This window comes from Ananas comosus, linkage group 22 (genome assembly GCF_001540865.1).
Source record: "Ananas comosus cultivar F153 linkage group 22, ASM154086v1, whole genome shotgun sequence".
NCBI classification, from domain to species: domain Eukaryota; kingdom Viridiplantae; phylum Streptophyta; class Magnoliopsida; order Poales; family Bromeliaceae; genus Ananas; species Ananas comosus.
Genome location: NC_033642.1, coordinates 5,547,095 through 5,574,966, shown reverse-complemented (window position 1 = coordinate 5,574,966; position 27,872 = coordinate 5,547,095). Strand labels below are relative to the sequence as shown.

General features: G+C 41.9%; 1 protein-coding gene and 1 long non-coding RNA gene across 2 annotated transcripts; both read left to right on the top strand.

Annotated features, from left to right (window-relative positions):
- Nucleotides 12,421-17,008, top strand: LOC109727548. The gene is made up of 4 exons (XM_020257690.1): nt 12,421-12,431; nt 12,733-14,290; nt 14,490-14,929; nt 15,290-17,008. Exons 1-4 carry the CDS (start codon nt 12,421-12,423, stop codon nt 16,710-16,712), a joined length of 3,432 nt encoding a protein of 1,143 aa, XP_020113279.1. The 3' UTR covers nt 16,713-17,008.
- Nucleotides 17,640-18,675, top strand: LOC109727408. The gene is made up of 2 exons (XR_002220764.1): nt 17,640-17,744; nt 18,029-18,675. It is a non-coding gene; the product is annotated as an uncharacterized LOC109727408 (long non-coding RNA).

Sequence of the window (27,872 nt, the reverse complement as noted above, 5' to 3'; positions counted from 1 at the left end):
AGTTTACGTACATATCCTCACAATGCTAATCATGCGTTCTATGATCTCTATATCATTTTATATGCATCTACTTAGCATTTTACCACATGCATCATCTATGTCATTTTGTTAACATGCATCAATATGAATTCACTTTACTTAGACATACAGGCGACCTAGTCGCTTCGGTAAGCACAACCCACCTTAGCTTGCTTTCCGATTGCTCGTCGACACTTGCAATCGGCCTCCTGCGGTACTCAACACCCAATCTGGCCCAATCTCGGAGTTGCGCTCCAACCGCACGCCGCTCTGCAGTTCCGAGAATTAAAGGTCTTCGCTTTGTTGTTACGGTGCTCGGTACCCAACCTCGCAATTTATGGGCGTCGCCTCGGCCTTCTAGGCAATAACAAAGCCGAAAGCCCTTAATTCGGCAATATCTTCTCGTAGGCTCGTCGGATCGTCGAACCGACTTTGCCAACGCGTTTCGTTACCTATCAATTAAATTTACAGAGAGTCAAATGAGATCAAACCTTCACAAATACCAAAACCCCATTTTGGGTGCCCTAGATGCTACTATAGCAAAATTTACCAAATCGATCTATGAAATGGGAAAAATCCATCTAGATAGAATGCTAGGGTTCCAAATAAACGAATTTTAGAGATCAAAAACCCATCTCTAAAGATCTACCATGAGAGGGCTTGGAAGCTTACCTCTCCAAGAAGCCTCAACCAAGGAGAAGATGAAGAGGAGGAGGAAGATCTCCTTCTTAGTCCTCTTCTCCTTCTTCTTCTCTTCTTTTTCCTCCCTTCTCTTCTTCTTCTTCTTCTTCTTCTCCTTCTTCCTCTTCTTCACGCACAGAGAGAGGGAGCGGCTGAGGGAGAGTGAGGGGAAAAATAAGAGGAGAGAGAGAGAGAGACCCCTCTCATAACCCTCTATTGTAACAATATGCTGATAAGTCCCTCAATTTTTCCATCTGTGCACTGCCCAAACTGGGCAAAACCCGCGCTCGGGGACCGGTCCTTCCCTGCTAGGTCCTATAGGACCTTCCCAATTTTACGCGTTTGGGAACCGGTCCCTCCAACCTGGGGACCGGTTGCATCGCGCGTCGCCGCAACCACCAGCCGATGGGACCGGTCTCTCCCTGCCAGGGACCGGTCCTCGAGAGCAAACCCGCGCAGACCATGTTCGGGAACCGGTCCTTCCCGCTACGGACCGGTCCCCGAGAGCAGATCTGCCAAGTGCGGGTTTTTGCATCATTTGCTCTCGCGGACTCCATTCCAACGCACTTTTTGGGTTTCGTGCCACTCCGGCTTTTTCGAAGGCTACTCGCTCAATAGTTAGTCAACCCTGGACGAAGTCCAACTCTCGGCTTTCGAGAATTCACTTCGTTACACGCGACAAGGGCATCGCCCCCTAGGTAGTGGCTTCCCGAGTATAGTTTGTACCCTATTTACTTTCATCTTTTGTATTTGATGAAAAGTGTGATGTAAATGCATATGTATAGATGATGTGAATGGTATATGTTTTGTTGAAGAACATGTGATGTATTTAGAAAAAGAAAAGAATGTAAATGTGGAAAGCTTGTATTTGGTTAAATTTAATCAATATACATGTGTGGATGTAATAGTAGTACTTTCACTTGCTTGGTTATTACTTGCCCTCGTGTAAGCCATGTATACTTGAATTCTATCTATGTGAATTGCTATACATGCTTGTGTTGAGCCTTAGGTAGACAGTGGAGGTTCTGTCCGTTCGGCATTTGTAGACGTACTCGAATCGATCAAATTGGTGGTCGTGGGGCATGACAGTGGGCGTGGTGAGGATGATGCGGACGGAGGTGATGAGGTCGTGGCCAAAAAAGTGGAGAGTGAGGGAGAGGGGACGATAGCGGAAAAAGATGAGATCCAACATATCACTTATATACTATCACTAATATTTTTATTAATGAATATGGCATAAATCGCGAAAGTGGACTCACGACGGAGCACATAGTTGCTGATGACGACGGCGACAAGGGTATCGAAGTATTTTAGGACGATAGGGTGGTAAGTGCGTCTGATGAGGGTGGTTGCTGCGATAGAGGGCGAATGAGAGGGCACGATAGCGGAAAAGATGCAAAATGTAGAAAAAAGAAAGAAAAATAAAGAATAAAAAATAAATAAAATTTTTTTTTTCTCTTGAGAAGACCATTATGTATCGTCACTGCTATAGAAAAGGCAAGAACCAAAGAAAAAGAAGAAAAAGATAAAGTTGCATTATTAAGATGAAATTATACAGTTTTAGAGAAAAGTTATACTATTTGAGACAAAAGTTGCACTCTTTGAGATAAAATTATACTTTTTGATGTGAAAGTTATACTCTTTGAGTGAAAGTTGCACTGTTTGGGAGAAAGTTACACTGTTTAAGACGAAAATTAGACTATATGAGACAAAACTGGCAATTTTTTTAGTGAAAGTTGTACTATTTAAGACAAAAATTATACTGTTTGAATAAAAGTTGCATAATTTAGAACTATTTGAGACTAAGTTGCAGCATATAAAATAGAAGTTGCACTTTTTAAACTAAATTGCACTATTTAAAATTATTTAAGACTAAGTTGCCCTATTTGAAACTTAATTTCAAATAGTTTTAAATGGTGTAAGTTTCAAATAACGTAACATAGTCTCAAATAGTACAACTTAGTTTGAAACGATACAATTTCTATTTTATTTCATGCCTCGGATTACCACGTTCCCCAGGCTTGCCAACAGACCCGCCGTATACATAGGGATTTTTTGTGTATACGAAGCAATAACAGTACCTGCAATCAGATATTAGCTACAACAAGAAGTATAGAGCTGGTAAAATTGAAACATATATATAACTAAAATGGCCCATTGTACATACAAGTTCCAAAATACAACTACCTCTCAGAGAATAAATAAAAAACAACTGTATGTACATGGCTACATCCCAAAACTATCTCTGGTAGGGGAACTCCTCTAATAAAATGACCAGGGAAGATAGGGATCTAGCTCGCGACTCCCTTACCTCGATCAAAAGCAGCAGCAACAACGGACGGCTCTGCAAAAAGGTGGCAACAAATGGGTGTGAGAACTACTGCAAAAGAGAGTAGTTCTCAGTGGGTACCGTCATCGACCCCAACGGCCTACCCACTAAGTCTACAGTACAAGTGTGAAACTGATAGGAAAAGGATAGTAAATAAGCTGGAAGAACTCTATAGCTATATGCCACTATACTACTGCTATCCAAACCATGCTCTCTATAGACATAGAAATGCATCACTAGCTATAAATCAACCACACTGACCCAATCTCAACGGATCGCCAACTGGCTACTCTAGCCTGTGCCCAAACTACACCGCACACCACCCACGGGGGTGGCCGATCCAAGAAAACTATCCAAACGAGACTGCCGCGACGTCAATACAAGAAAAACCTCACTCCGGAGCAGCACTCGTGGGAGCGACCCAACCGAGTATGCAAGTGTGTCTCTGTCGAGTTCAATCAGGCTCACACAGGCTATAGTCAATACAAATGGGTCAAACTGGTTTAACAACTAAGGCTCACGTGCCCTCGGCACAATTTGATACAAGGTGTAAGAATCTGGGTCCACCGTCAGCCCCGACAGCACCCGACGGTAAAAACAACCTAACTCTGCTGTAAAAATGAGCTCGACCCCTCCGCATGAGCGTAATCTCAACTTACACTAGTCTAAGTATCCACGACTAGACCTTGCAATCTTGACCCAAACCTGCGGGTGCCCGCGGGTTACCCGTAAATGTACGGGTATGGGTACCAACTTTTTCAACCCAAAAAATTATGGGTAAAATGGGTGGGTACCCATTAAGCTGTGGGCATTTTGGGTAACCCGCGGGTACCCCCACATATATATTTTAATTACAAAAAATATTTTCTTAATTAAATATATATTTATTTATTTATTTATTTATTTGTTCATCCTAAAAATTCTAACCCTAATTTTTTATCGCGTTATTTTTTTGTGAATTTTTTTTTGCTTTAAGGCTTTAAATATTTTTATTATATGTTATGATACTTTAAATAATGAGTTATAATATACTTTTAAAACTTATATATATATNAATACATAACGAAATTTATCGGATACATGTGCTAGAATCTCCCACACGCAAAATTTTTAATGAGGCCCAAACTAAAAAGGTGTCCTCCACGTACGTAAGTAGAGAACAACTAGGGCAAGAAACCTACCCCATGCATGCATGCATAAATACTCCACCAGAGTCGTTACACTTTCCAATCCTATATTAATTCCAAGATCCCTGACTTGGGCATGCCTTGTTGAGTTAGCATCTACATATGTGCTCTATATAAACTCTCCAAATACGAGAACTATACGTATTTTTACATAAAACAAAAATGAAGAGTAAACAACTCTTTCTTAGCCTCACTCTCGTAGCATTCCTCGCCTTGCAACAATGCACCGCTTCCGTCGGCGGCGGCATCGGCAGTGGCTCGGGCTTTGCGAGGGCGATCGGGGCTTGTTTCGTGGTCGATGGGCGCCCGTTCTACTCGAACGGGTTCAACGCGTATTGGCTCATGTACATGGCGTCGGACCCCGCGGACCGCGACAAGGTGACCACCACATTCCAACAAGCCGCTGATCTTGGAGTCACAGTGATCAGGACTTGGGCTTTTAGTGATGGAGGATACAGGCCATTGCAGTACTCTCCTGGCTCATACAACGAGGATATGTTCAAGGTTTATGTATACATATACATATATATATATATATATATATATATATATATATATATATATATGTATGTATGTGTGTGTGTGTGTGTGTGTTTTGTACTTAAAAAATATAAGAACAAAAAAGAAAAAGAAAATTGCGGGTAACCCGCATACCCACTCGCCCACCCGCGAGCGGGTATGGGTAAAGATGTTGGCTACCCAAAAAATTGCGGGTAAATTTTACCCATACCCAAATAACTCACGGGTACAATGACCCGCCCGCGGGTTATCCAACCCACCCGTTTGCCAGGTCTATCCACGACGCACTAACAGCAGTGATACAAAAGAGAAATCAGCTCCTGAAGCTAAATCTGTTAACTTTTCGAAAAGTGGCAGGTATAGGTTTAATATATTTTCTCCCAAGTCAAATCCCAGTTCAGCAGATAATAATTATTATAAATTAGTTAAGCATGCTCCAAAAATTAAATTTCATCTATAACATGCAAATCAACAGTTTGAGCTATTAAACAGGATAATTATACGCAAAACTATACATGCTGGGGTTTCAAATACTTAGGAGAAATTTCGAAGGCTTTGGATAATATTAATCCACCTTAAATGCGACTCCAACAAAGGCAAGAAGTCGCTGGAGAAGATCCTAGAAAAGATCTGCCTCTAAACAGGCTAAATCAGGTTGCTGTCAAGATCTGGATCCTCCTGCGCCAACTTCTGGGCGCCCAGAACAAGGGTCTAGAACAGCAAACTGGCAGATTCCACCTATACGAGTTTAACATGGGATTAAATCCAATTCTGAAGTCCAAATGTAGTGAAACTTCACCTATCTCACCTCAAAAGGCTACAGATCAAATCCCCAAGTTCCTCACCAAAATTGAGCTCGAAAAGACCACCAAAAAGCTCTCAAACCAGATTCGGACCCAACTTCTGGATGCCCAGAACCTGCATCCAGAATTCAGCACTTAAACAATCTTCTAATTTTAACACAATTTGAGAATTCTAGCTTATAAAACCAGTGGAGATGGATCACAAACCTTCCAAATAGAGTGGAGAATCAATACAAATCCATCAATAAGCTTTCCATAAAAATTTGGACTCAAAAATTCAAAAAGTTCATCAAAACTCCTAAAAATCTAATCTAAAAATGAGCTTACTTATCCAAATCTAAATTAAAAGTCACCTTTCAAATCTCGAAATCAGGTGGGGAAAGCTTCAAAACCAGTAGAGGATGATGAAAAACCAACTTCTATTTCAAAAATCCAGCTCCTAAGGCAATCGGATCCAAAAACATCAAAAAAACCTCAATATCAGCTCAAGAACACCAAAATTCCAAGAAAACAGCAATTTTGATCATACTAAACTCAATTACTTGCTTTTAAATTGGTTCCACGCACTCTCCCATGAGTCCACAATCCTCCAAATCAAGTTTTATAGAATTTAGATGCTTCTACGCCGCACACGAGCCAAATCTCTCAAGGTCGCTGCTGGATTCCAGCATAATTTCCAAGTCCTCAATGCCAAAAGTATAAATTTGAAGGTTTGGAGGGGCTATAATGCAAAATTATAGGCTCCCTGTGAAGAAGAGGTGAAAAGAGCTCACTGAGGTCCTTTACATCCATTTTATAGAGGTAGGGGCTATAGGTGCAATCTGTGTTAGTTAATTCGCGAATTATTCGCGAATTTTTGAGAAAACGAATTAAACGGCCGAATTCGTATTTTTCTGAAAAATTCGGAAAAAAATGCCTTTTTTTGGGAAAAAATACTTATTCGCAAATAATTCGCTGGCCCCCGCTCGCGACCTGGCCCGCGCTTGCGCTCGCGCTGCTTCCGCGCCCCTTGCGGCTCGCCCAAAACCTTTCCAAAATCCAAAATCCAAAATCCAAAGTTCACAAAGAAAAAAANAAACTAGCTCACTAAAAAAAAAAAACCTCCCCCTCCTCCTCTCGCTTGCAAAGCTTTTCAAAAAAAAAAAAAAAAAAAAGGTTAGTTTGTGATGGATTAAACAATCCGGTCCATATATGTTAATATGTACGCACACAAAATTTAATCTCTTATGTATTATGTTAATCTCTTATTTACTTTATTTATTATTTATTTTGAGATATAATATAGTTTGCTATTTGTTTTACTTACTTAGCTTAATTTTATAGTTCTTTTTTCTTATATTTTTAAGAAATATGAGTATTTATGCTAATAGCATAAATTTTGAGAGAAGAAAAACTTAATTTAATAGCCGAATTTTTGATCCCGAATTTTTAATTGATGAACGTATAATATCCGTATAAATCACGTATCCGAATAATTGGCGAACCCGTTTTTTAGCCGTATTTTTCAACGAATTTAAAAATTTGAAGACGAATTTTATCCGAATTATACCCGTACTGAATTTTTGCCGAATCCGAATTAACTAACTATGGGTGCAATAAGCCTAAAAAACATACACTGCTAACCTATTTCATTGCAAGAAAACCAAGTTTCGGGCGCCCTAAACCCAGTTCTAGGCGCCCAGAAATTTCAGCCTGCACAACTCAGTCCTCGGGTTCTCCGTCCGACGGTCTACTACACCGCTATCCTGTTCCGGCGGATCTCGCACACCACAGCACGTGTCAACACGATTGATATTCACGAAGTGAACTTTCGGACCCAACTTCCGAGCACCCTGAACAAGGTCTGAAATGGCTTCAGCATCTCATACAAAACAGCATTCAGGATCTGGGCGCCCTAAACCATTTCTGGGCGCCCTAAACTGCCAGAACTTCAGTTTTGGCTTATTTGAGTGCACCGAGTCCGTTTTCGCATCCATTTCGTGGTAAAACAATTTCGACTTGTCCCGACACTCTACAGATGTGTCGACAAGTCGCTGATATTGTAGTCATTCCGTCAACTAAATCCTAGGGACACTACATTTTATGTGCTGCAACTTAGTTTCAAATAGTTTTAAATGGTGTAATTTTTACTCAAAAAGTACAATTTTTATCTCAACCATGCAACTTTTGCTCAAAGAGTGGTAGTTTCGTCTCAAACAGTGCAAATTTAGCTCAAATAGCGCAACTTTCCTCTCAAAAAGTATATTTTTATCTCAAATAGTGTAACTTTTTTCTGAAATAATGCAACTTCATTTTAATAGTGTAACTTCATCTCTTTTTTTTTTCTCTGATTATTAATCTTTTCTATAGCAGCAACGATACATAACAGTCTTTCATGTAGAAAAAAAAAATATTTTTTCTTTATTTTTTTCGTTTTATTCTTTATCCTAATTTTTTTCTTCTACTTTCTAAATCTTCTTCCACTATTGTATCCTCTCCCTCGCCTTCTACCACGGCCACCGTCCGTGTCGGACACACTCTCCCACTCTATCGTGTTTAAATTCTTTGGTACCCTCATCGCCGTCATCATTCATGGCCATGTGTTTTGCTATAAGCTCACCTCACGCGATCATCATATCCAAGCCGATGTCCGCGGAGGTGTCACCGAGATAAGAGAGTAGAGCACGACATAGATGTTGGGATGATGGATGAGAAAGAGAAAGAAAAGGAAGCAAGAAGGAAAAGGAGAGAAAGAAATGGCAAGGAGGAAGAAGACGAACAGGGAGCGTAAAAGACGAATGAGAGAAAAAAAGAGAGAGAAAAATAAATTATAGTATTTTGATTAGTTTCCTAAATATTCAAGCCGAATCTGTTAATTTGATAATGGTGCTTTTTTTTGCAAAAATGTAAAACTGATAAATTTTTTATGCAAATTGGCCAGTATTTTATTAAATGTTTTAAAGACTAAGTTTATTTATGTATACAATTAAATACATTTATTTTACATATACAGTTTTTAATTATTTTTAGTTTCTTCTGTTATTTAATTTTGGCTAAATTACAGAAAATCTCCCTGTCAAAACCTAATTTCTTATTTTCCCCTCCTGTCATTTAAAAACCTACACTTTGCCTCCTTGTAAAATAAAAAATATTCACAGGGAGTACAGTGTGAACTGTGATGATGAAATGACCATTTTGCCTCTCACCATTTTGCCCCTCACCATATTCACAGGAGAGAAGGCTGGCGGTATTTTTGGCATAAAAAAAATATAATAATATTATATAAACGGAACCCTAACGGATTACTAACGGCAGGGGACGAAGTGAACATTTTTTATTTTATAAGGGGGAAAAGTGTAGGTTTTTAAATGACAGGGGGGAAAGTAAAAAATCGGATTTTGACAGGGGGGTTTATGTAATTTAGCCTTTAATTTATGTATAATTTATGTATGAGATTTTTAATTGTCTAATATTCCTTCTGTTATTTAATTTTTTTTTAAATGTTATTGTTGGTAGCCGAATTTCCCGACCTTTGACCCGGTCAAAGATCCTCCTCGGGGAAGCACGTCGGGGTGAGGAACGGCTGCGAATAGTGACCTTCGAAGTTTGCGCCCTTCGATTGGATCAAGCGATTCGGCTGATGAGGGATCGAATCAGCCGAGTCCGAAAGCTCTTTTCACTCTTCGGTTCGGCTGGATGAGCCGAATATGCGGGGAAAGTCGGAAATTAAGCTGGGAGATGAGCCGAATAGCTAGCACAATACAAAATCTGGTCGGCCTGAATAGTCGAACGTGACTTTCTATTGAATAGAAGATGGAAAAGTACAAGAACAGGGGAGTGATGCCCGTGGGGCAGACAGACTCCAAGTATATTCTACAAGGGAGTGATGCCCATGGGGCAAACAAACTCCAAGTATATTCTATAAGGGAGTGATGCCCATGGGGCAGACAAACTCTAAAGATCTAAGTTACAAGAACTACTCCTAGAGAAAGCAGTAAATGCGAGAAAGAAAGATGCAGGAAAATAAGGGTGGTCTTTTGTGCGCAGGGGCAAAGACCTCTATTGCAGGCTTCAAAGTTACTATTTATAGCCCACATTATTAGTTGGTTGAAAGTAGTTTGGGGGAGTGGTTGTAACCATGATCGTGGAAGTTATACTAACTCCTCATGGAAGTTATACTAACTCCTCATGGAAGTTACGCTAACTCCTCATGGAAGTTACGCCACAATCTTCAACCGTTCCCACCTTCTTGTCCTTCAGGCTCCTTATTGTCGACTCCTGGTGTACCACGTGTCCTTATTGGCTCATACGTGGGTTAGGTCGGCTCAATTTTGGTATCAACAATGCCCCCCCAATAGTCTTTCGAATGAACATTCGGATGACTATTGGTGCCAAATCGACTGTTCAAAAGCACAGCCGAGACCCAAGCTTTAGTTTCGCTGGTCTTGGTCGGCTTTAGGAAAACGGCGCTTTATCATCCCAGCCACATATATCTCGGCTTCATCAGTCGATTCTTTACTTTTATTCGATTAGTTCGGCTCTTCTTGAACCGAATGTTTTTTTATCAAGAAATTCTTCTTAAAGAAAGTGGCTATATCTCGGCTTCATTAGCCGATTCTTCACTTTCACTCGATTGGCTCTGCTCTTCTTGAACCGACTGTTCTTCTAGCAAGGATTTCTCCTTGCCTTTGCTTTGATTTTTATATCGGCTCCATTGCAGCCGATCGTCCTCACTTTTCTTCTGAAATTGCTCGTATTGGGCAACTCGAACACCTAGATCAAATAGGTTAGAAAAATACTTATCTTCAAAATGGTCTTTTATCTTAAAATACAGACCATTTAACACCATTTTGGCGAACTCTGATTCCGGCATTCTCATAAAGCACCGGGTTTTGGCTATTTTGAAACGGTCCAAATACTCTTCGACCGTTTCACCTGACATTTGTCGGTATAAAGCCAAGTCGGCGACCGATAATTGTGGCTCCGATTTATAGAATCGCTCATGAAATTTTCTTTCCAATTCGTCCCAATCTTGGACGGAATTGGCTGATAAACTTGTATACCAAGTAAACGCCGTTTTAGTTAACGACGTGTTAAATAATCGAAGTTTCAAAAACGAGTCAGCGGCCGCTTCTCTACATTGGGCCGTGAACCGGGCTATATGCTTGACAGTATTCTCGATCTCATCGCCCGACAACTTGTCGAACTTCGGTATTTTCCAGTTTGCCGTATACGGATGCTCTGTATCTATGTTTGCTGGATACGGGGATCGAAAAATAGGCCGCATAGCCGGCCTGGCCCCTACTCCGAAGGTATTCCGAATGACTTCCTCAATCTGAGTATAGAGCGGAGCTTGTGCTTGAGCCGAATTTGGCCCTTGAGGAACTCGAGAATTCTGTATTGCAGGGTTCGCTCCTTGCATATCATTAGGGGCCTGCCCCCCAGTCCTAATCCCTACATTTTGGGGCTGATAAGCTGGTAAAGGAGGTAAACCCGATGCAATCTCTGACTAAGGGCCGGCGTTTATATTCATCGACCTGTAAGCAACCTGGAAAGGTGCCATTTGCGGTTGCGCCTGTGAGACCGCCGGCGTGACGGAATTTTGTTGCACCGGCACATTTAGGGGCCCTTGTTGCCCCCCATAAGGTTGTTCGTTTCGGGTAAATAATTGTCTGATTCGACCAATATTTTCATTATAGGCAGTGATAGCGGCCAGCACCGCGTCTAGTCGAGCGATACTTTGATGGATATTTTGATCTAAAGTTTGCAGGACTCGGCTCATCTGGCCGAGTGCCTGAGTTAGACTCGGCTCTTGATGAGCCGACTGTCCACTAGTTTCTCCTTCAACTGGCAAAACTGCTTGACATTCGCAAGCATTGTCTGAATCACTAGGTTGATCACTGCCAGAATTTCTAAGAACAACCCTATTACGTAGATTCATGGCGTTATCATCAGCCATAATTTATATAAAATATAAATTTACCTAAAAATGTGTCCCACTGGGCGTGCCAAAAATTATTGGTAGCCGAATTTCCCGACCTTTGACCCGGTCAAAGATCCTCCTCGGGGAAGAACGTCGGGGTGAGGAACGGCTGCGAATAGTGACCCTCGAAGTTTGCGCCATTCGATTAGATCAAGCGATTCGGCTGATGAGGGATCGAATCAGCCGGGTCCGAAAGCTCTTTTCACTCTTCGGTTCGGCTGGATGAGCCGAATATACGGGAAAAGTCGGAAATTAAGCCGGGAGATGAGCCGAATGGCTAGCACAACACAAAATCTGGTCGGCCTGAATAGCCGAACGTGACTTTCTATTGAATAGAAAATGGAAAAGTACAAGAACAGGGGAGTGATGCCCGTGGGGCAGACAGACTCCAAGTATATTCTACAAGGGAGTGATGCCCATGGGGTAGACAGACTCCAAATATATTCTATAAGGGAGTAATGCCCATGGGGCAGACAGACTCCAAAGATCTAAGTTACAGAAACTATTTCTAGGGAAAGCAGTAAATGCGAGAAAGAAAGATGCAGGAAAATAAGGATTCTTTTGTGCGCAGGGGCAAAGACCTCTATTGCAGGCTTTAAAGTTACTATTTATAGCCCACATTATTAGTTGGTTGAAAGTAGTTGGAGGGAGTTGTTGTAACCATGATTGTGAAAGTTATACTAACTCCTCATGGAAGTTACGCTAACTCCTCATAAAAGTTACGCTCCAATCTTGAACCGTTCCCGCCTTCTTGTCCTTCAGGCGCCTTATTGCTGACTCCTGGTGTACCACGTGTCCTTATTGGCTCATACGTGGGTTAGGTCGGCTCAATTTTGGTATCAACAATTATATTTTAAAAAATTAAAATTTTAAATATATTTGTGTGTTTTATGATATTAAATACAATATACAGTATTTGAGATGGTCGAATTGTACGGTTCTAACAGAAATATATAAGCACTAATTTCAGATAGATAGTATGTAATACTTTTTATTTCAATAGTTAAAGATTTTATTTTTCCGAGTTAAAAAGATCTGGGCAGAAAAGGCCAAAAATGAGGCGCGTGTGATCAAGCCAGATCCAGGCTCGGCCTGCATACGCGGTCACACGTGACTCACGTGACCACAAGTTAACGGCTCGGGCCCAACTCCGCACCGAGTCCGTAGTTTCTTCCCTCCTCCTCCCCTCTCTCCCTCCCCCCCCTCCCCCCCCTTCTCTTCCCCATGCCCCAGGCGTCTTCTTCCTCCCTATCCTCCTCTCACCCCGAACCCTAGCTCGAGCTCCGAGCTCCGCCATGAGAGGCAACCCTCGATCAAGGTCCTCCTACTCCATCGTCATCGTCGTTGTCGTCGTCGTCGTTCTCGCATAGCTCCCCCCCAAGAATGGAGCTCCTCGTCGACGATTCGTCCTGCGCGACCCCCTCGCCGGCGTGTGCGTGGCTCCCTCCCCCCTCCTCGACCTCGCTCCTCGCCTACGCTCCTGTCGCCGGCGTATTTCCCTGCCTCCGTCAAGCGCTCCTCCTCCTCTATCCTCGGGAGCACCTTCCACCTCCCTCCGCCTCTGCTCCTCCCCTCCCCCCTTCCCGCTCTCCTCGACGCCCTCCGCTCCTTCCTCCTCCACCCCCCCGACCCCTCTTCTCTTCCCCTCAAGGACCACTTCCTCGTCTCCGCCACCTCCGTCGCCATCTCGGTGCTCGGCTCCCCTCCGCTCCCCTCCGCCGCCGCCCCGCACCTCCAGTCCCTGGCCGAGACCCTCCTCGCCGTCGCCAACCGCCCCAACCACGGCCCCGACCGCCACACCCGCGCCGTCGCCTGCGAGTGCCTCCGCGAGCTCGAGCTCGCATTCCCCCTCCTCCTCTCCGACGTCGCCGGCCACCTCTGGGCCCTCGCCCAGGCCGAGCGCACCCACGCCGCCCAATCCTACCTCCTCCTCCTCGCCTCCGTCGCCCGAAACATCGTCCGCCACAGCCTCCTCTCCTCCCCCTCCTCCATCCTCTCCACCGCCGCCCCCCTCGTCCCCTTCGCCGTCCCCCATTTCCTTTTCTCCGACCCCTCCCCAGTCCCTAGCCCCTCCCCACCCTCCGATCTCAATCTGCGGGAGATCCGGCGCGTCGTAGCGTTCCTCATGGATCGGCCGCAGTCGCTCACCCCTCCCGCGGCCGCCGAGCTCGCCTCGGCGCTCGCGTGCATCGCGGCAGGGCTGGAGCCCTGGGTCCCTGCTGTGGCGGCGCTCCTGAAGGTGCAGTTCTCTGGCCTGCTTTACTCCTATGATCCGATCCTCTCCCATGTCGTTCTCATGCTCTATTGCCGGTTCTCAGATGCCTTTGCCGGTGGCGACGAGCTGGGCATTGCCCGCCGCCTCGCGTCCATCGCCAAAGAATCCCACCAGCCGCTCGTGTTCCGCCTCCTCGCGCTCCACTGGCTCCTGGGCGCGCCGCAGCTTGCCAGCTCACTCAGCCTGCTGGCGCCCAGGTTTTACCCTACCGTGTTCGATCCATTAGCACTGAAGGCAAAAAAGCTCGATGCACTGGCGCATATTGCTTGTAGCCTTGGTACTTTAGAGGGTAAAAGGGAGGAAGAGGAAAGCAAAAGGGCCCAGGTTGTGAAGCTCTTTGAGGATGGGTTGGTTTGTGTGTCCGCATACAAGTGGCTCCCGCCTTGGAGCACAGAGACTTTGGTGGCCTTCCGGGCCCTTCACAAATTCTTGGTTGGAGTCTCCCCACATGACGCCGATAGCTGTGACTCTACATTGCGCCTTCTCATGGAATCTACCATCTTCAACACTCTAAAGGTAAATCCACCAACCCATTGTTGCATGCAAAGAAAGCCGGCTTAGCTTCTGTAGAAGCGCTGTCTGAGTAGAACTCTTCAAATAAGCACCTATACATTTATTTGGCAAATGCTTGACCCTTAGTTTCGGAGTGGAGAGACTAATGTAGAAACTAGGCAAAATGTTTACTTATTTCTGAGACTTTGTGCTTTTCATGTAGACAATGTTGGTGAATTTGGCATTGGAGCATCGTGGCTTAGTGCCGGTCATTGCTTACTTCATTGACCGTCTTTTGGGATGTGAGGCCCATCAGCTTGCGGGCGAGCTGCTTCTCCAGACACTTGATGAGCACTTGCTCCCGAAGCTTGAAGTGGGTTACCAACTATCCTCATACTTCCCTGTTTTTGAAAAGATTGCTCAGAACTATACCGTGCCTCCCCATGGTCTGTTAGAGTTGCTCACAAAGCAGATGGTTTCTCTGGCTGAGAAGCATGGACCTGACACCGAACTCAAGTCCTGGTCTCAGGGCAGTAAAGTGTTGGGTGTTTGCCATGTAACAATTAAGCATCACCATAGTTCGCGAATTTTCCTTCCTCTCTCACGCCTTCTCGCCTTCACTTGCCAATTTTTCCCGGACTTGGAGGTCCGCGACACTGCAAGGTAGTGATACAGACATTGCCCATCTCTTTTCTATTTGGGAGAACTTTTATATCGCACTCATGGTAGAGTCTCATTTCACTTTCTCATGGTTCGTTACTTCATACTATAACACTATTTTGCCTTGAGGTTGCTTTTCTTATTGCCTCATAAGACTTGATGTCAAAATGCAGTTAAGCTGAGCACATGACAATCATGTGGAATTAATAAATACATGTTAAATAAGGATTTTTTTTTTTTTTTTTTTGGTTTACTCACTCCACAGTCGTGGAATCGAGCTGTACCAAGAATATATGAAGCAACCTTTGTCTCCTTTTTTTTTGTTCTAAGAAAAAATTCTTCCTTATTGTTTCATGTGCCTAGAGTTTACTTGCGGATGCTTCTGTGCATACCTGGGAAGAAGCTGAGGCACATAATGGGTAGCAGTGAACAACCGTCAGGGGTCTCGCCTTCTGCTTCACTTTTCCAAGTACCATCACCTCGTCCTCCTCAAGATCTTAATAAGAAATTATCAAGCATCTCTTCTTATATTCATCTTGAGAGGGTCGTTGCGTTACTCGTCCAGCAATCATGGTTGCTTGCTCTTCCTAATTTCAACACACAAAGCAATGGTTCCACTTCTTTTGTTGGTATTCAAGATATTAGCTCTTCACCTTCCTTGAAGTCAGAAAAGGAAATCAATCCAGCTGTAGAGAATATAAATGCACAAAAGGAGCCATTGCTAGTGATGGATTCGAAGGTTGCAGGAATCCTAAGTGTCCTTCGAAAGCATTTTGCGTGTATTCCTGACTACCGACACATGCCTGGAATCAAAATAAGGATACCATGTATACTTAGTTTCGAATCCGAGCCATTTACTCGTGCATGGGGATCTGTTCCTGCTGTGAGTATGGAAGAGGCTAATGAGCTCCCCGCTTTATATGCAACCACACTCACTTTTTCATCAACATCAAAATACGGTAAGATTCCTCCTTGTCGTGTTCCTTTTCTTCTTGGTGAACCTTCAAAGAGTGGACTGGACATAGTTCCTCTAGACAGCAACAGTTCTGAGGGAGATTCAAGTTATCGTGCTTTAATAGTCATAGAATTGGAACCTCGTGAACCAATGGCTGGCATTATCGATGTTGCCCTCAAGGCAAATACTGAAAATGGGCAAGTTATATCTGGATCACTTCAAAGTATCTGTATTGGTATCGAGGACATGTTTCTGAAGGTTCTTGAAGAGGATGTCTGTGAATACTACTTGGATTTGTTCCATGCTTTATGGGAAGCCTGTGGCAATTCTGCATCTACTGGACGGGAGACCTTTCCACTTAGCAGTGGGAAGGGATATGCGGCAATCAACGGCACAAGATCTGTTAAGCTTCTTGAAATACCTGCCAATTCTTTGGTTAATGCAGTAGAAAAATACCTTTCTCCATTTGTCGTCAGCGTTATTGGTGATAAACTTGTGCGTATCGTTAGACAAAATGGAGTTATTAGAGATGTTTTCTGGGAAGAAGAAGATTCTTCAGATTTTGCTGTTAGCGAGGGTGATGCTTTAGTGCTGTACTCACCAGAAACGCCTCTTCAACTTCCATACATTCAGGAGGAAACTGATTCTGACAATGTTTCGCACACAAATAAGAGGAACATTGGTGTCTTTCATGTTTTAATATTCCTACCCCCTAGATTCCATCTCCTTTTCTTGATGGAGGTAGGTGAAATTTCGACATTGGTTCGAATAAGAACTGACCACTGGCCATGCCTTGCATATGTTGATGAATACTTGGAAGCTTTGCTCTAAGAAAGAAAGAAATTGCTTCAAAGATCAGTTGTATACTTAGATCTCTTTCATAGTGAGTTTTTTTGTTTTTTGGTTACCCTTGAGGCTTTTCTCTCTCTCTCTTTATTTTTTTCCCTTTGCGATCCATCTTGTCAATTTTTTGGGTTTTTGATGGTTTTTCGCCCTTTCAAAACCTTTGAGATTTGTATAAACTTGTAACATTTCTTTTTGTATCAATGATTTCTCATAATGTAGCATCCATTCCTGTTGTCTGTGCTACTGACGGACTTGCTATCATTGTGTATATTGGGATTAAATGCTGGCCAAATGAGACTGATTTCTTGTTTTCACGAACTTTCGATTTTACTTTGAGTAAAATTCATGATGTCGTCGTATATTTTGTTCAGTTAGTAGGCTAGGTATTTGGCTTCATGTAACCAACTTTATTTTCCACTTTTAGAAAACAAGAAAATGTCACAACTGATCATCCTCCCTTCTGATGGTCCTTGTCTTAGCATCAAATCATTCGGCTATGACGAGAAATTATTTGAGAACGTACTTCTGAAGTGTTGTCTGTTTTTAAGATAACCTTTGTATAGTTGTTTCTTGATGCTGAATTAGAAGAAACAAAGTGATTTTGCAACAAGTGGTAACAATCGAAGAGTAATTGCATGGAAAACTAGCTTTGTTATTGGATTCTTTCTATATGAGGTGTTGCGTGAAGTGTTTGAATTTTTAGTTTCTTTAAGTTTCTGGACAACTGATTGACAACAAACTTAACTGGTTCACTATGTTAGAACCTTTTATTGTAAGATAGATTGCTAGTACGCATGACTATCGAGTTCAAAGAAGAGTCAGTTTGATTGAGATAGATTGCTAGTATGCATGACTATCGAGTTCAAAGAAAGGTCGGTTTGAGTGACTACTTATTATGTCTATGCCTAATATTATTCACTTTCTCATGGACCCAGTAAAGGGGCGAATTGGATGATCCGTAGGCAGGTCATCCTAACCACGGAACATTCTCACCTATACCTGTCAATGGATAGACGGGTGGGTATGCAGACTAGCTGCAAGATATTTTTTTTCCGCTTTTATACTTTCCAAATACAAAATACATATATATAGTTTTTAAAAGATCATAATATAATCTGCTATTTAAAATATCACAACATACAATTGATAATATAAAATCTTAAAATGACACCAAGAAAACTGAGAATTAAAATTCTAGCGATAGGTGAAACAAAAAGAATATTCACTAACCGTGACTATAATCTTTATAAATACGTAGTGCTTTAATGGAGCTCTTGATTAACGGCTTGTTTTGTTGACAGAGTGGCTCCGAGTGACATTGTTTTGTTGATCGAATGGCTCTGAGTGACAACTAGACTTATCAACTAGTAAAAGAAAGCTCTTTTTCTATAGGGGCCCTAAGTCGAATTGGTGGCGGTTGCTCGGATCAAAAGAGTAGAAGAAAACGTTAGAGAAAAGGGAAAGGAAGCAGTGGCGGCGGTGGCAGTAGCCAAATTAATAGTAAGAAAGTAGCACAACATCAAGACAGAGATATCCCCATGAAATATTGGCGACAAATTGGATCAAGTAAAGAATTAAGAAAGTAGTGGCAAGTAGAACAGTATGGTGATGATGAGAGATAGCAAGCAGGAACATGTTTACTTGTTCTCCTTCCTTTTTCTTCTCCAACTTTTGTTTCTACTGACTATACTGCTGCTGCAGCTCCTGCTTTTGCCGCAGCAACTGTTGCTGCTCCTGCTGCTGCAGCTGCTGCTACTTCTTCCTATTGTTTTTCTGCACATTTTCCTTTTATTCTCTCATACTTTAATGCTACTGTTCCCCCTACATATAATATGTGAGAAGCTACTCCTTTTAGCTTTTCAGTCAATTACTTAGGTCATCCTAGCTACTAAATCTAGCATTAATCCTAAATTTTAGTACGATCTGATTTTATGTCACCACAGTTTAATGGCAAAGGGCTTGGTGGTTGGTTCCCGAGGTCCCAAGTTCAAATCCTAGTTGATTCACATTTCCAGCTAAGTTTATTTCTAAATGAAATAAACGAAGCGGGTAGTGTACTACCTATCTCTCTAAAAAAAAAACAACATTCTATACACCGCAACTTATCTTAGAAAATAAATATTTTAATACCAAAACTTAATTAAATATATATGATACAAAATCTAATAATTTAAATTCTATTTAATGAATTAGATTTTAAAATTTCTAATAAAGAGTTTGAAGTGCGTGATGTATATACACATATACACCAGTGCAAAAAACACTTAATAAGATGCGTTCATAGTTCCATGAGAGAAGATAAGTTTTTGCTTACACCTAGTATATATTAATGTTTCATACCCTACAAAGTATGTTAAATAATTGATAAAATTTTTTATAATTAGTGCTGTAAAATATTTAAATATTTTTTTATGAATATTTTATAGCCGGTTTATGGTGCAGTCGAAGCAGAAGAGCAGGATTCTAATCAGACCTTTCTAAAATGCGGCACGACCACTATGATTCGATGATCTATAATAAATAACCAATAATATTAGTATTAAATAATTAAAATTATTATACATAATATGGTGTATATATATATATAGAGAGAGAGAGAGAGAGAGAGAGAGTAGAGCTACTATGCTATCGGAAGCATAGAGGAACTGGTGCTTTCAATTTTTTGGCTTTTAGATCAACCTCTTTAATCATTTCTAACCTTTGGATTAATACTATTATCCTGTGGGGACCACTCAACCCTAGGGATACTACTCAACTCTGGGGGGACCGCAATCATCCCAACCGTATAATTTTTAATCCAATGGTCAAAAAGTTGGAAGCATCAGATACTCTATGCTTCCGATAGCATAGTAGCTCTACACACACACACACACACACACACACACACACATATAGAGAGAGAGCTAGGCTGGTATACTATCGGTAGCCTCCGTGCTACCAAGTTGTTTTCAATGATGTGGCTTCCAAATCGACGATCGGTTCCGTTAGACTTGATCTACACTATTGAAAGTATTTAGAAACTAAATTTCATAATTTTTTGGCATCATTTATATATCAAACGAGTAGTCTAAAATGAACGGCTGAAAATAAAAATCTCATAAAAAATGATGATAGAACCTATTGAGATGATGCGTCATTTCTGGATCATGAAGGAGCTCGATCCCTACATAGAAAACCTATTGAGAAAGGGCTTTTAGATATAGAGTAGGTGGTTTAGGTTATCGAAACATCAGGAGATGGAGAGACAGAAAGTGGTTAAGGAGAGGGTAAAGGAGTGTTACAGATGACAGCTTTGAATCTCATTAATAAGGCATAGGAATGATAGAGACGGAATGAACAAAAAAGATGAAAAATAAAGAGAGGATGGAAAGGAGGGTAAAAAGGAACAATAGCCCCTCTTTCCCCCTAAATTAAGGGGGTGGGGCCATGTCAGATTTTAACCATAAAAATTTATATATGTTGGTACATTTGCAACTGTAGAATGACAATTTAGCATTTTCATCTTGAGAAATTATGTGCTTTGAAAAGGTTCCATTAGTCATACCCACCATAAGATAAATATATATAACATTACAATGTTATGCACAATTCCAAGTGTTTTTTTCAATGGCACTAATCCCTTAATATATGAAATTTGGAAAAGAACCAACTTTTATTTTGCAGCTGCTGGTTTCTTGCTCCAGCAACTGCTGCAACTTCTTACCAATTTACCGCTTCTACTGTTGCAGCTACTTCCCTATTTTCTCACCTTTTTTCAGCCATCAATAGTATATTGTAGGCTGCATATTTTAAATTTAGAATTTGCTTTAATTCCCATCATTTTTTTACGCCAGCCCACAATCAAAATCTTTTTCTTTTTTTTTTTTACATTTGATATTAAAATCTGTGTGTCCTGTTTAGTACATCTAGAGCACAGCAACAATTTGTTGCTTATAATTTTTTGTTCGCAAAAAGCAAGCCACCTACCAGCAATTTCAGAAGTAAAAAATATTGCAGCCACAGCGAAATCAAGGCTAACAATTGTACTAATTAAAATTTCTGTTTTCCTCTCTAAACACAATATACTAAACAGTACAACAAAAGTAGAGGGAGTAGGAATCTCATCATAACAAAAGGAGAAGGACCACAACTCTCTTAAGATTTTTTTACTAAAGCTTATAGGCCGGGAGAACCAAATGTAAATCCAAAACTCGACTGGCATTTCATCCTAATGTAAAAGAAACCCAAAAAAAGAAAAATGAGGGAATAGGAGACAACCAAATGGAGAAGCATACAAAGCTTACCCCTAGACCCAAAAGGCGTTGCAGGATCCTTCTTAGTTGGTGTTGCATGCTCCACAACATTAACCACTGTCGCATCCCCAGCTGCTGCAAAGCCCTCCTTGCTTGGTTCAATGCTGTAACTATTAGGGGGCATTTGGTTCCAGTTATATAATATTATAGAGTATTTTGATATATTCAGATATTTTTGATTTCTAAATGAGATTACTATTGATACTGCATTAGCGTATTTGGTTTAATACAGTAATGTAATGCTGGATTGCAGTGTTTATAGTATTACTATGTTTGGTTCAGTGTATAAAATTTTGCAATCTTAACACTAAAGTATAGTCTATTCTAAAATTGCCCTTGCCATATTTGGCAAACTTTTTTTTACCGTTTAGAAATAATATTTTTTACTTAATTTTATTTTAAATAATTAAATTTTTTTAAAATTTTAAAATTTTAAAATTTAAATTTGAACAAAAGTATAATATATAATATTTTAATTTAAAATATAAATATGAAATTTATAAATTTAAATTTTAAAATCTAAAATCTAAATTTAAAATTTAGAATTTAACATACAAATTTAAATTTAAAATTTTTAACTTAAAATTTTAAATTTTAAATTTTAAGTTTAAAATTTTAAAATTTAAAAGAAAATTTTTAACTTAAAATTTTGTGTAATGTTACACCTTTTGTAATGCTGCAATACCAAACAGATTACATACCGGATAAACCAAATGCAGTAATCCTGCCAGGATTACTTGTAATCTTGCCAGGATAACCCAAACCAAACGCACCCTTAATCACATCATAGCACTTCTCAATCGACTCCTTTACGCTTTTCCACTCAGCAACAAACCTTGCATTTTCTTCAGCAAGTGAAATGTACCGGCCTTTCAGATTATCGCAGTTTAATTTAAGCAACTTGTAACGATCTTGTAGTTCATCGTGCTCGATAGCAATCCGATAATATGTCTTCATAAAACCTACGTTCCTCGTAATTTCTATCTGTAACCTCAAAAGCTAGTTCATTACGGAGCCTCTCAATAGTAATCCTAGCAGCATCCTCCTATGTCCGACTGACATTTGTAGATGGCGTATGTAATATACCGAACTTATACAATCATAAAGTTTTGATGGGAACTAGCTTAAAATGCTAATAAAATAGTTCCAACGAAGTTTGGAGAGTATTCGAGTGCTTTCGGTGCAAATTGGACGTGAAAACGGACTCGGAAAGGTAAAATCTGTCTAAGTGGCAGAATTTGTATTGAGTACCGGTACTGAAAACTGGATACCGGTACGCAATACAAAATAAGGGAAATGAGCTCTCGGATTTTGAGGAATCAAACTTGAGTATCGGTACTGTAGTATCCCTGGTTTTTGGGTTGCCCGTGGATTTCAGCATCTGAGGCTTGTCGACACATCTGGAGAGTGTCGGGACAAGTCTGAGTCGTTTCGGCGCGAAATGGACACAAAACGGACTCAGCGCGATGCGAGAGCAGAATTTTGACATTGGAATTTGCAAAGCGCAGATTTTCAGTGCTGAGAATCGGTACCACGCAGGGGAGTACCGTGTAACACACTGGACCTGTGCAAATTGCGAGGTTCGAGTGATTGGATGTGTTCCGATCTTTTTCACGCTTTGTGGAGGGTCGTAGAAGGTGTTCCGACATAAAAAGTTTGAATCCTGGAATTTCAGCTAAGTCCTGAGAGTTTTACTCTAGGGGACCGGTCCCTGCGGGGAGAGACTGGTCCCCTGGCGAGGCAACCGGTCCCCCGGCGAGGCAACCGGTCCCTGGCGGGCGAGACCGGTCCTCGAGCGCGTCTTTGCGGGGAGAGACCGATCCCATGCGGGGAGAGACTGATTCCCGAGAGCAGGTTTTGCAGGATGGACCTGAGAGACCAGTCCCAAGCAGGGAGAGACCGGTCCCTCTGGGCGAAATCTGCCCAGTCCGGGCTTTGCACAAGTTGCAAAGTTGAGGGACTTTTTTGGATTTTGTTACACTAGAGGGCCTATATGGCCATTTCACTTTCCTTTCTCTCTCATTTCACCCTCCCACTTGCTTTTAGAGAGAGAAGGAGAAAGAGGAGAAGGAAGGAGAAGGAGAGCTTGTTTGAGGACTTGGAGCTTCACCCTCACCCTCTCTTCTTCCATTTGGTGGTTTGAGGACTTGCGAACCAGCGCCTCCCATGCGTTAACGAGCTCCTTCTCCTTCAAGCCCCCGAATTTGGGAGATGGATCTAGAGAGATGGAGGAGTATTCTAGAGAGAGGAGAGAGCTTTTCTCTCTACCTCTCCAATGGTGTGTGTGTGTGGGCTGTGGGAGGAAGAAGAAGGGGTCAAAACCCCTTTATAAATCAACTTCCCCTTAATTACAAGACTGCCATCATTCCAAACTGGGCATTTTCAGGTCTCGGGGACTGGTCCTTGGCTTGAGCGACCGGACCCCCTAGGTCCAGAAAATCAGCATTTTCAGACTTAGCCAAAATTTCAACCTTTTTGCCAATTTTGGTCCGTTTTCGCTCGTTTTCGCTCCTAGAGCCTCCGATTCATCTCTAATCGTACAGAGACCCCCAATACATATTTTTGAGCGCATTTAAACCATCTTTTCATTCACGCCTTGCCGGATTTCGGCCAAGGTCCAATCATAGCTTTTCGGGTTTCGTTTTCACGCCCGACACGTACCGAAAGCACCCGAATGCTCCCGAACCTCACCGGAACCATTCTAACGGCTCTCCAAATCAACATACACCGTAACTTCATAATTATAGAAGTTCGGTACATTACAAATTATCTTACACGTCATGACTCTCGGTACTTGAAATGGCAGACGATAAAAGTAAGCTCAGCGGCAAAAAACAGCGCCAGAGCGGAACTTGAGATCGGGACCAGAACGAAGGTGCGAGTTGCCGCGGAGGCCGAATTGCATAAGTTGTTCGCGAGCAATCCGGGGGAAGCGGAGCTAAGGTGGGTTGTCTTACCGAAGCACTAGTGTCGCCTTTATGCTCCTTAGCAATGTATCTCCATGTTTGATGCATGTGCATGTAGACAAGGACAAAAGAAATGCCATGGATGAATGATAACTGAATAAAGTAAAGCTTAAGTAAAGAACGCATAGATAAAGCTAGTCAAGCATGAAAGCATGACCCATATAAATGATGCTAGCTTAATGTATAAGAATGCTACTAATATAATGATGAATGTGAATGCTAAATAGAATGCATGAGGAACAGATGCATTAGAGTAAATGCAAGTAAGAAGCATGAGTTAATAACTCTAGTGTGAGTATAAGAGTTGAATTGGACAACTAGGTTGTCAGGTAGATCGATAGGCAATCTAACCTTGATGTTAAAGAACTCCAGGATTAACATCGATGAACCTAGAAGCGAGACATCTAGGGCTGTGGCATCGAAACCTGTGCTTAGTAAACCTAGTCGAACTAGTAAAATCTAAAGTGGACATCTAGGCAAAGAATGACAAGAACCTGTAGCTGATTAGGTTAATGACGATGGACATAGAACCTAGAGTATTGGAACCTAGGTGATGATAATGAATAGCCAACTAGATGAGATAGGCGAAAAGTAATGGGTTGCTATGGACGCCTCGACCTGTGGAAAGTGGATTCGGAATTCCCATGACTTGTGATGACCCTGTAAACTAGGGCCGTTGTGCGACGACCTTCGCCGCGCGAGTTGGTCACGAGGAGGATTGGGTGCCGATCACATAGAGATCACCGCCCGGGCTTGAAACCAATTGTCGATGTGCGTATATGGTGCCGACGATATTTTGCCAGACAAGGAATGGATTTTAAGACGTGTCGAAGATCGGCGACACAGAGAACAAAGACTCGAATCCACTGCTGAACAAAGGCTTAGTCAGATGTGAGGTGCACTCCAGAAAGTGGAACGAGAATCTGAAATGAATACCAGATGTTGGTTGTGGTGCGATTCGTTCGCCGGCCAGACGGAAAAACCAAAGAGATTGAATAGTACAGGACTCGAAGAACTCACGCTGAGTAAGAATGACAAAGCGATCGCCACCACGAATGGTCAAGTTGTACGACATAATGAGCAAGATATAGCAGTACGATGAATGCGCGAACTTCGCAGCTACGGGAAGGACTGAACAGAAGAAGGGCGGTAGGCTGAATGAGCAGCCAGTAGCAACGGGCTATCGCGGGAATGAGTTGACTCGGAGCCCGAAGTAGTGAGTGGCTTAGCTTTGATAGGGGTAGAAAAACCACTTATGAGTAAAGATAGAGGCTTGAATGAAAAGGTAATAGGGACTAAATAGAAGCCAATGGCTGAGTTAGAGATCGCTAAGTATTTGAGAAGACCTTAGAAAGTAAGTTATAAGCTAGAGTAGCAAGTAAATGTTAGAATCTAAATTGATCTAACATAGATTTGTATGACATAGAAGTATGCCATAGATCTTAATATCGACATAATTGTGGAGGCATGCATGATATTTCAATTGAATATAAATTATCTGTCTGTATATTGAATTGACTAACACATAGTATGCAGATTGCTCCTTCACGAACCATACTCGGATCGAACTTATCCATTGGAAAGTAGGCCAGTACCCACTGCGGCAACCAACTGCGAGTTAGACGTTCTCACCCCAGTTTGATTATTGCGGAAGACTGTTTTCCAGGTTAGTACTAGTGATGCACGCCGGCAACTGGCAGCAGAGTGAGGCGTATAGCTCATAAAGATAGCACACCTACACAAAAAGAGGACCAGAGGTAGAGTAACACGGCGCGACGTCGGCGAATCCCCGGCTCAACCGTGCTCCACCTCCACCAAGCCTAGAGAGAGAGAGAAAGAAGAAAGCACAAAAGCCTTCTCTCTCTTCCTCTGTTCGGTTTCCAACTGATATAGAGAGGAAGGGAAGGAATCGTTACAAACGAGGTAGAAAATTACGGATTTAGCCCTTACCAACTCCCTTGTACCGGTACACGGATTGCTGTACCGGTACAAGGCCAAACCCGAGAGCAACTGAGTTCTGTCGCACGCTCTGTACCGGTACAAATGGACCCTTGTACCGGTACAGCAAGCGACTTTCCATGATGGTTGTACCGGTACAGCACCAACCTTGTACCGGTACAACAGAGTAAAAAATCCTGCAATTTCGCAGATTTTCACACAGAATGCTGCCCTCGCGTCGCACGGAGTCCGTTTTGCGTCTATTTGACGCCAACGCGACTCGGGCTTGTCTCGACACTCTCCAGAGCTGTCGACAAGCCTCCACAGTCAAACACCAGGGATCTCACAGTCGGCTAGTTATCGATGGTTGGCTATTGAGCATATTAGCATTGATCGCCACTGGTCGTACACATTTCACGAACACCAGTGGTCTAATCCACCGCAAGAGGGTGTTCTTTTCAGGAAAAGTGGTTGGGAGTGCCAGCCCGTGAGCCCAAGAGGGGTTATATGCTTTCAGACCCAAAAGCTTATGCTGGGGTCATAGGCATGAGGTGTTGCGGACCAATATGGCTTGTTTCTGTTTAGAGCAGTTGTGGCATGGGCCTGAGGTGTTGCAAACCAATATGGCTTATTTCTGATTGGGTACTTTTGGACTTGTCGTCCGTTGATGCATACATACAATAGCAGTAGTATTTCATATATACATCTCGTTTTATTTGTTGATCTGGGCTACTGTATTACCATTACCCATATTGTTGTTTATCCTCCTTGACTGGTGAGTACCCCTCGCCCTCGTCGGCTTGCGGTACCCACTAGGAGGGGAGACATATTTACATGTTCTCACCCCCCACCCCCATTACAGGTGACTTCGCGGGTCCTAGTGGGACGGCTCGTGAGGAGCGAGTCTAGTGATCAAAAGTGCCACTGTCCCGTTGTTTGGTTAATTCTCAAACTCTGTTTCCTTCAATAATTAACTTAGACAATAAATATGGTTCAGTATTTTATTACATTTGAATATTTGAGGTTTCATGAATGTAATAAAGGATTTATGAATTTTGTGAAATGGAAATGATTTTCTACCTCTCGTGGTAGTGAGTTTTAAAAGTAAAAGGTTTCCAAGTGGGAAACAGTTTTTAAAAGGTTTTCTCGTGGTTTTCGTGACTTAGTATTTCAAAATGAGTTTCCGGATAGGAAACATTTCAAACTAACTTGTCACATCCCGAGGCCGATTTTAAAAGCCTTTTTAAAGTGAATACTGAAGATCGCGTAAAATCTCCGTTTTAACTCGTTTTCTTCCGAAACTTGACGAGTGCTTTTGTAATTAAATTACACACAAAAACATCGTCAACAGAGAGTTTAGCTACACTGCCAAAATCTCGGTCCTTACACTAATAGTTGTGGATTTATGAATAACTCTAATTGTGATGTGATTGTGAATGGTGTATAATTATTTGTATATGCATTTGTGTGGTTGTATCCTGTTTGATAAATTTTGTATCTTGTACATGTGTGACGCCGTGCAAATACAGGGGAGACTCTATCCGTGTGAACAGTGGACTCCCTATATTTATGGCAGATCTAGCATACCTTGGGGGTCAGATTTTTCAAAGAAAAAAATGATTTTTGGGCACTTCCGCTTTGCTTTTAAATCAAAAAGGGACCCGGGGCGTGACAATTTTAGTGTTAGAAACCCGTTCTCACACTCAGAGAGCTTAAGTTATGTATCAGTACATTACCGACAACCCTCAAAATAGCTAGAATAGTTCATAAAACTACTCTTACACTAGAACCTTGCAATTTATTAAAGTTCAGTGTACTACAGCAATACAAGTAGTTCAATGAATTTAAAATTTTCAAAGTTCAATTTGGTAAGGGATTGGGTTCACAATCTACTAAAATCACCATATAAACCAACAAACCCATAAACCCGCCTTATAAAAGACTATGAA

Coding starts and splice junctions, on each gene's coding strand:
- LOC109727548 (XM_020257690.1), top strand. Junction 14,291..14,489: donor CCATCTTCAACACTCTAAAG/GTAAATCCACCA, acceptor CTTTTCATGTAG/ACAATGTTGGTGAATTTGGC. Junction 14,930..15,289: donor GAGGTCCGCGACACTGCAAG/GTAGTGATACAG, acceptor TCATGTGCCTAG/AGTTTACTTGCGGATGCTTC.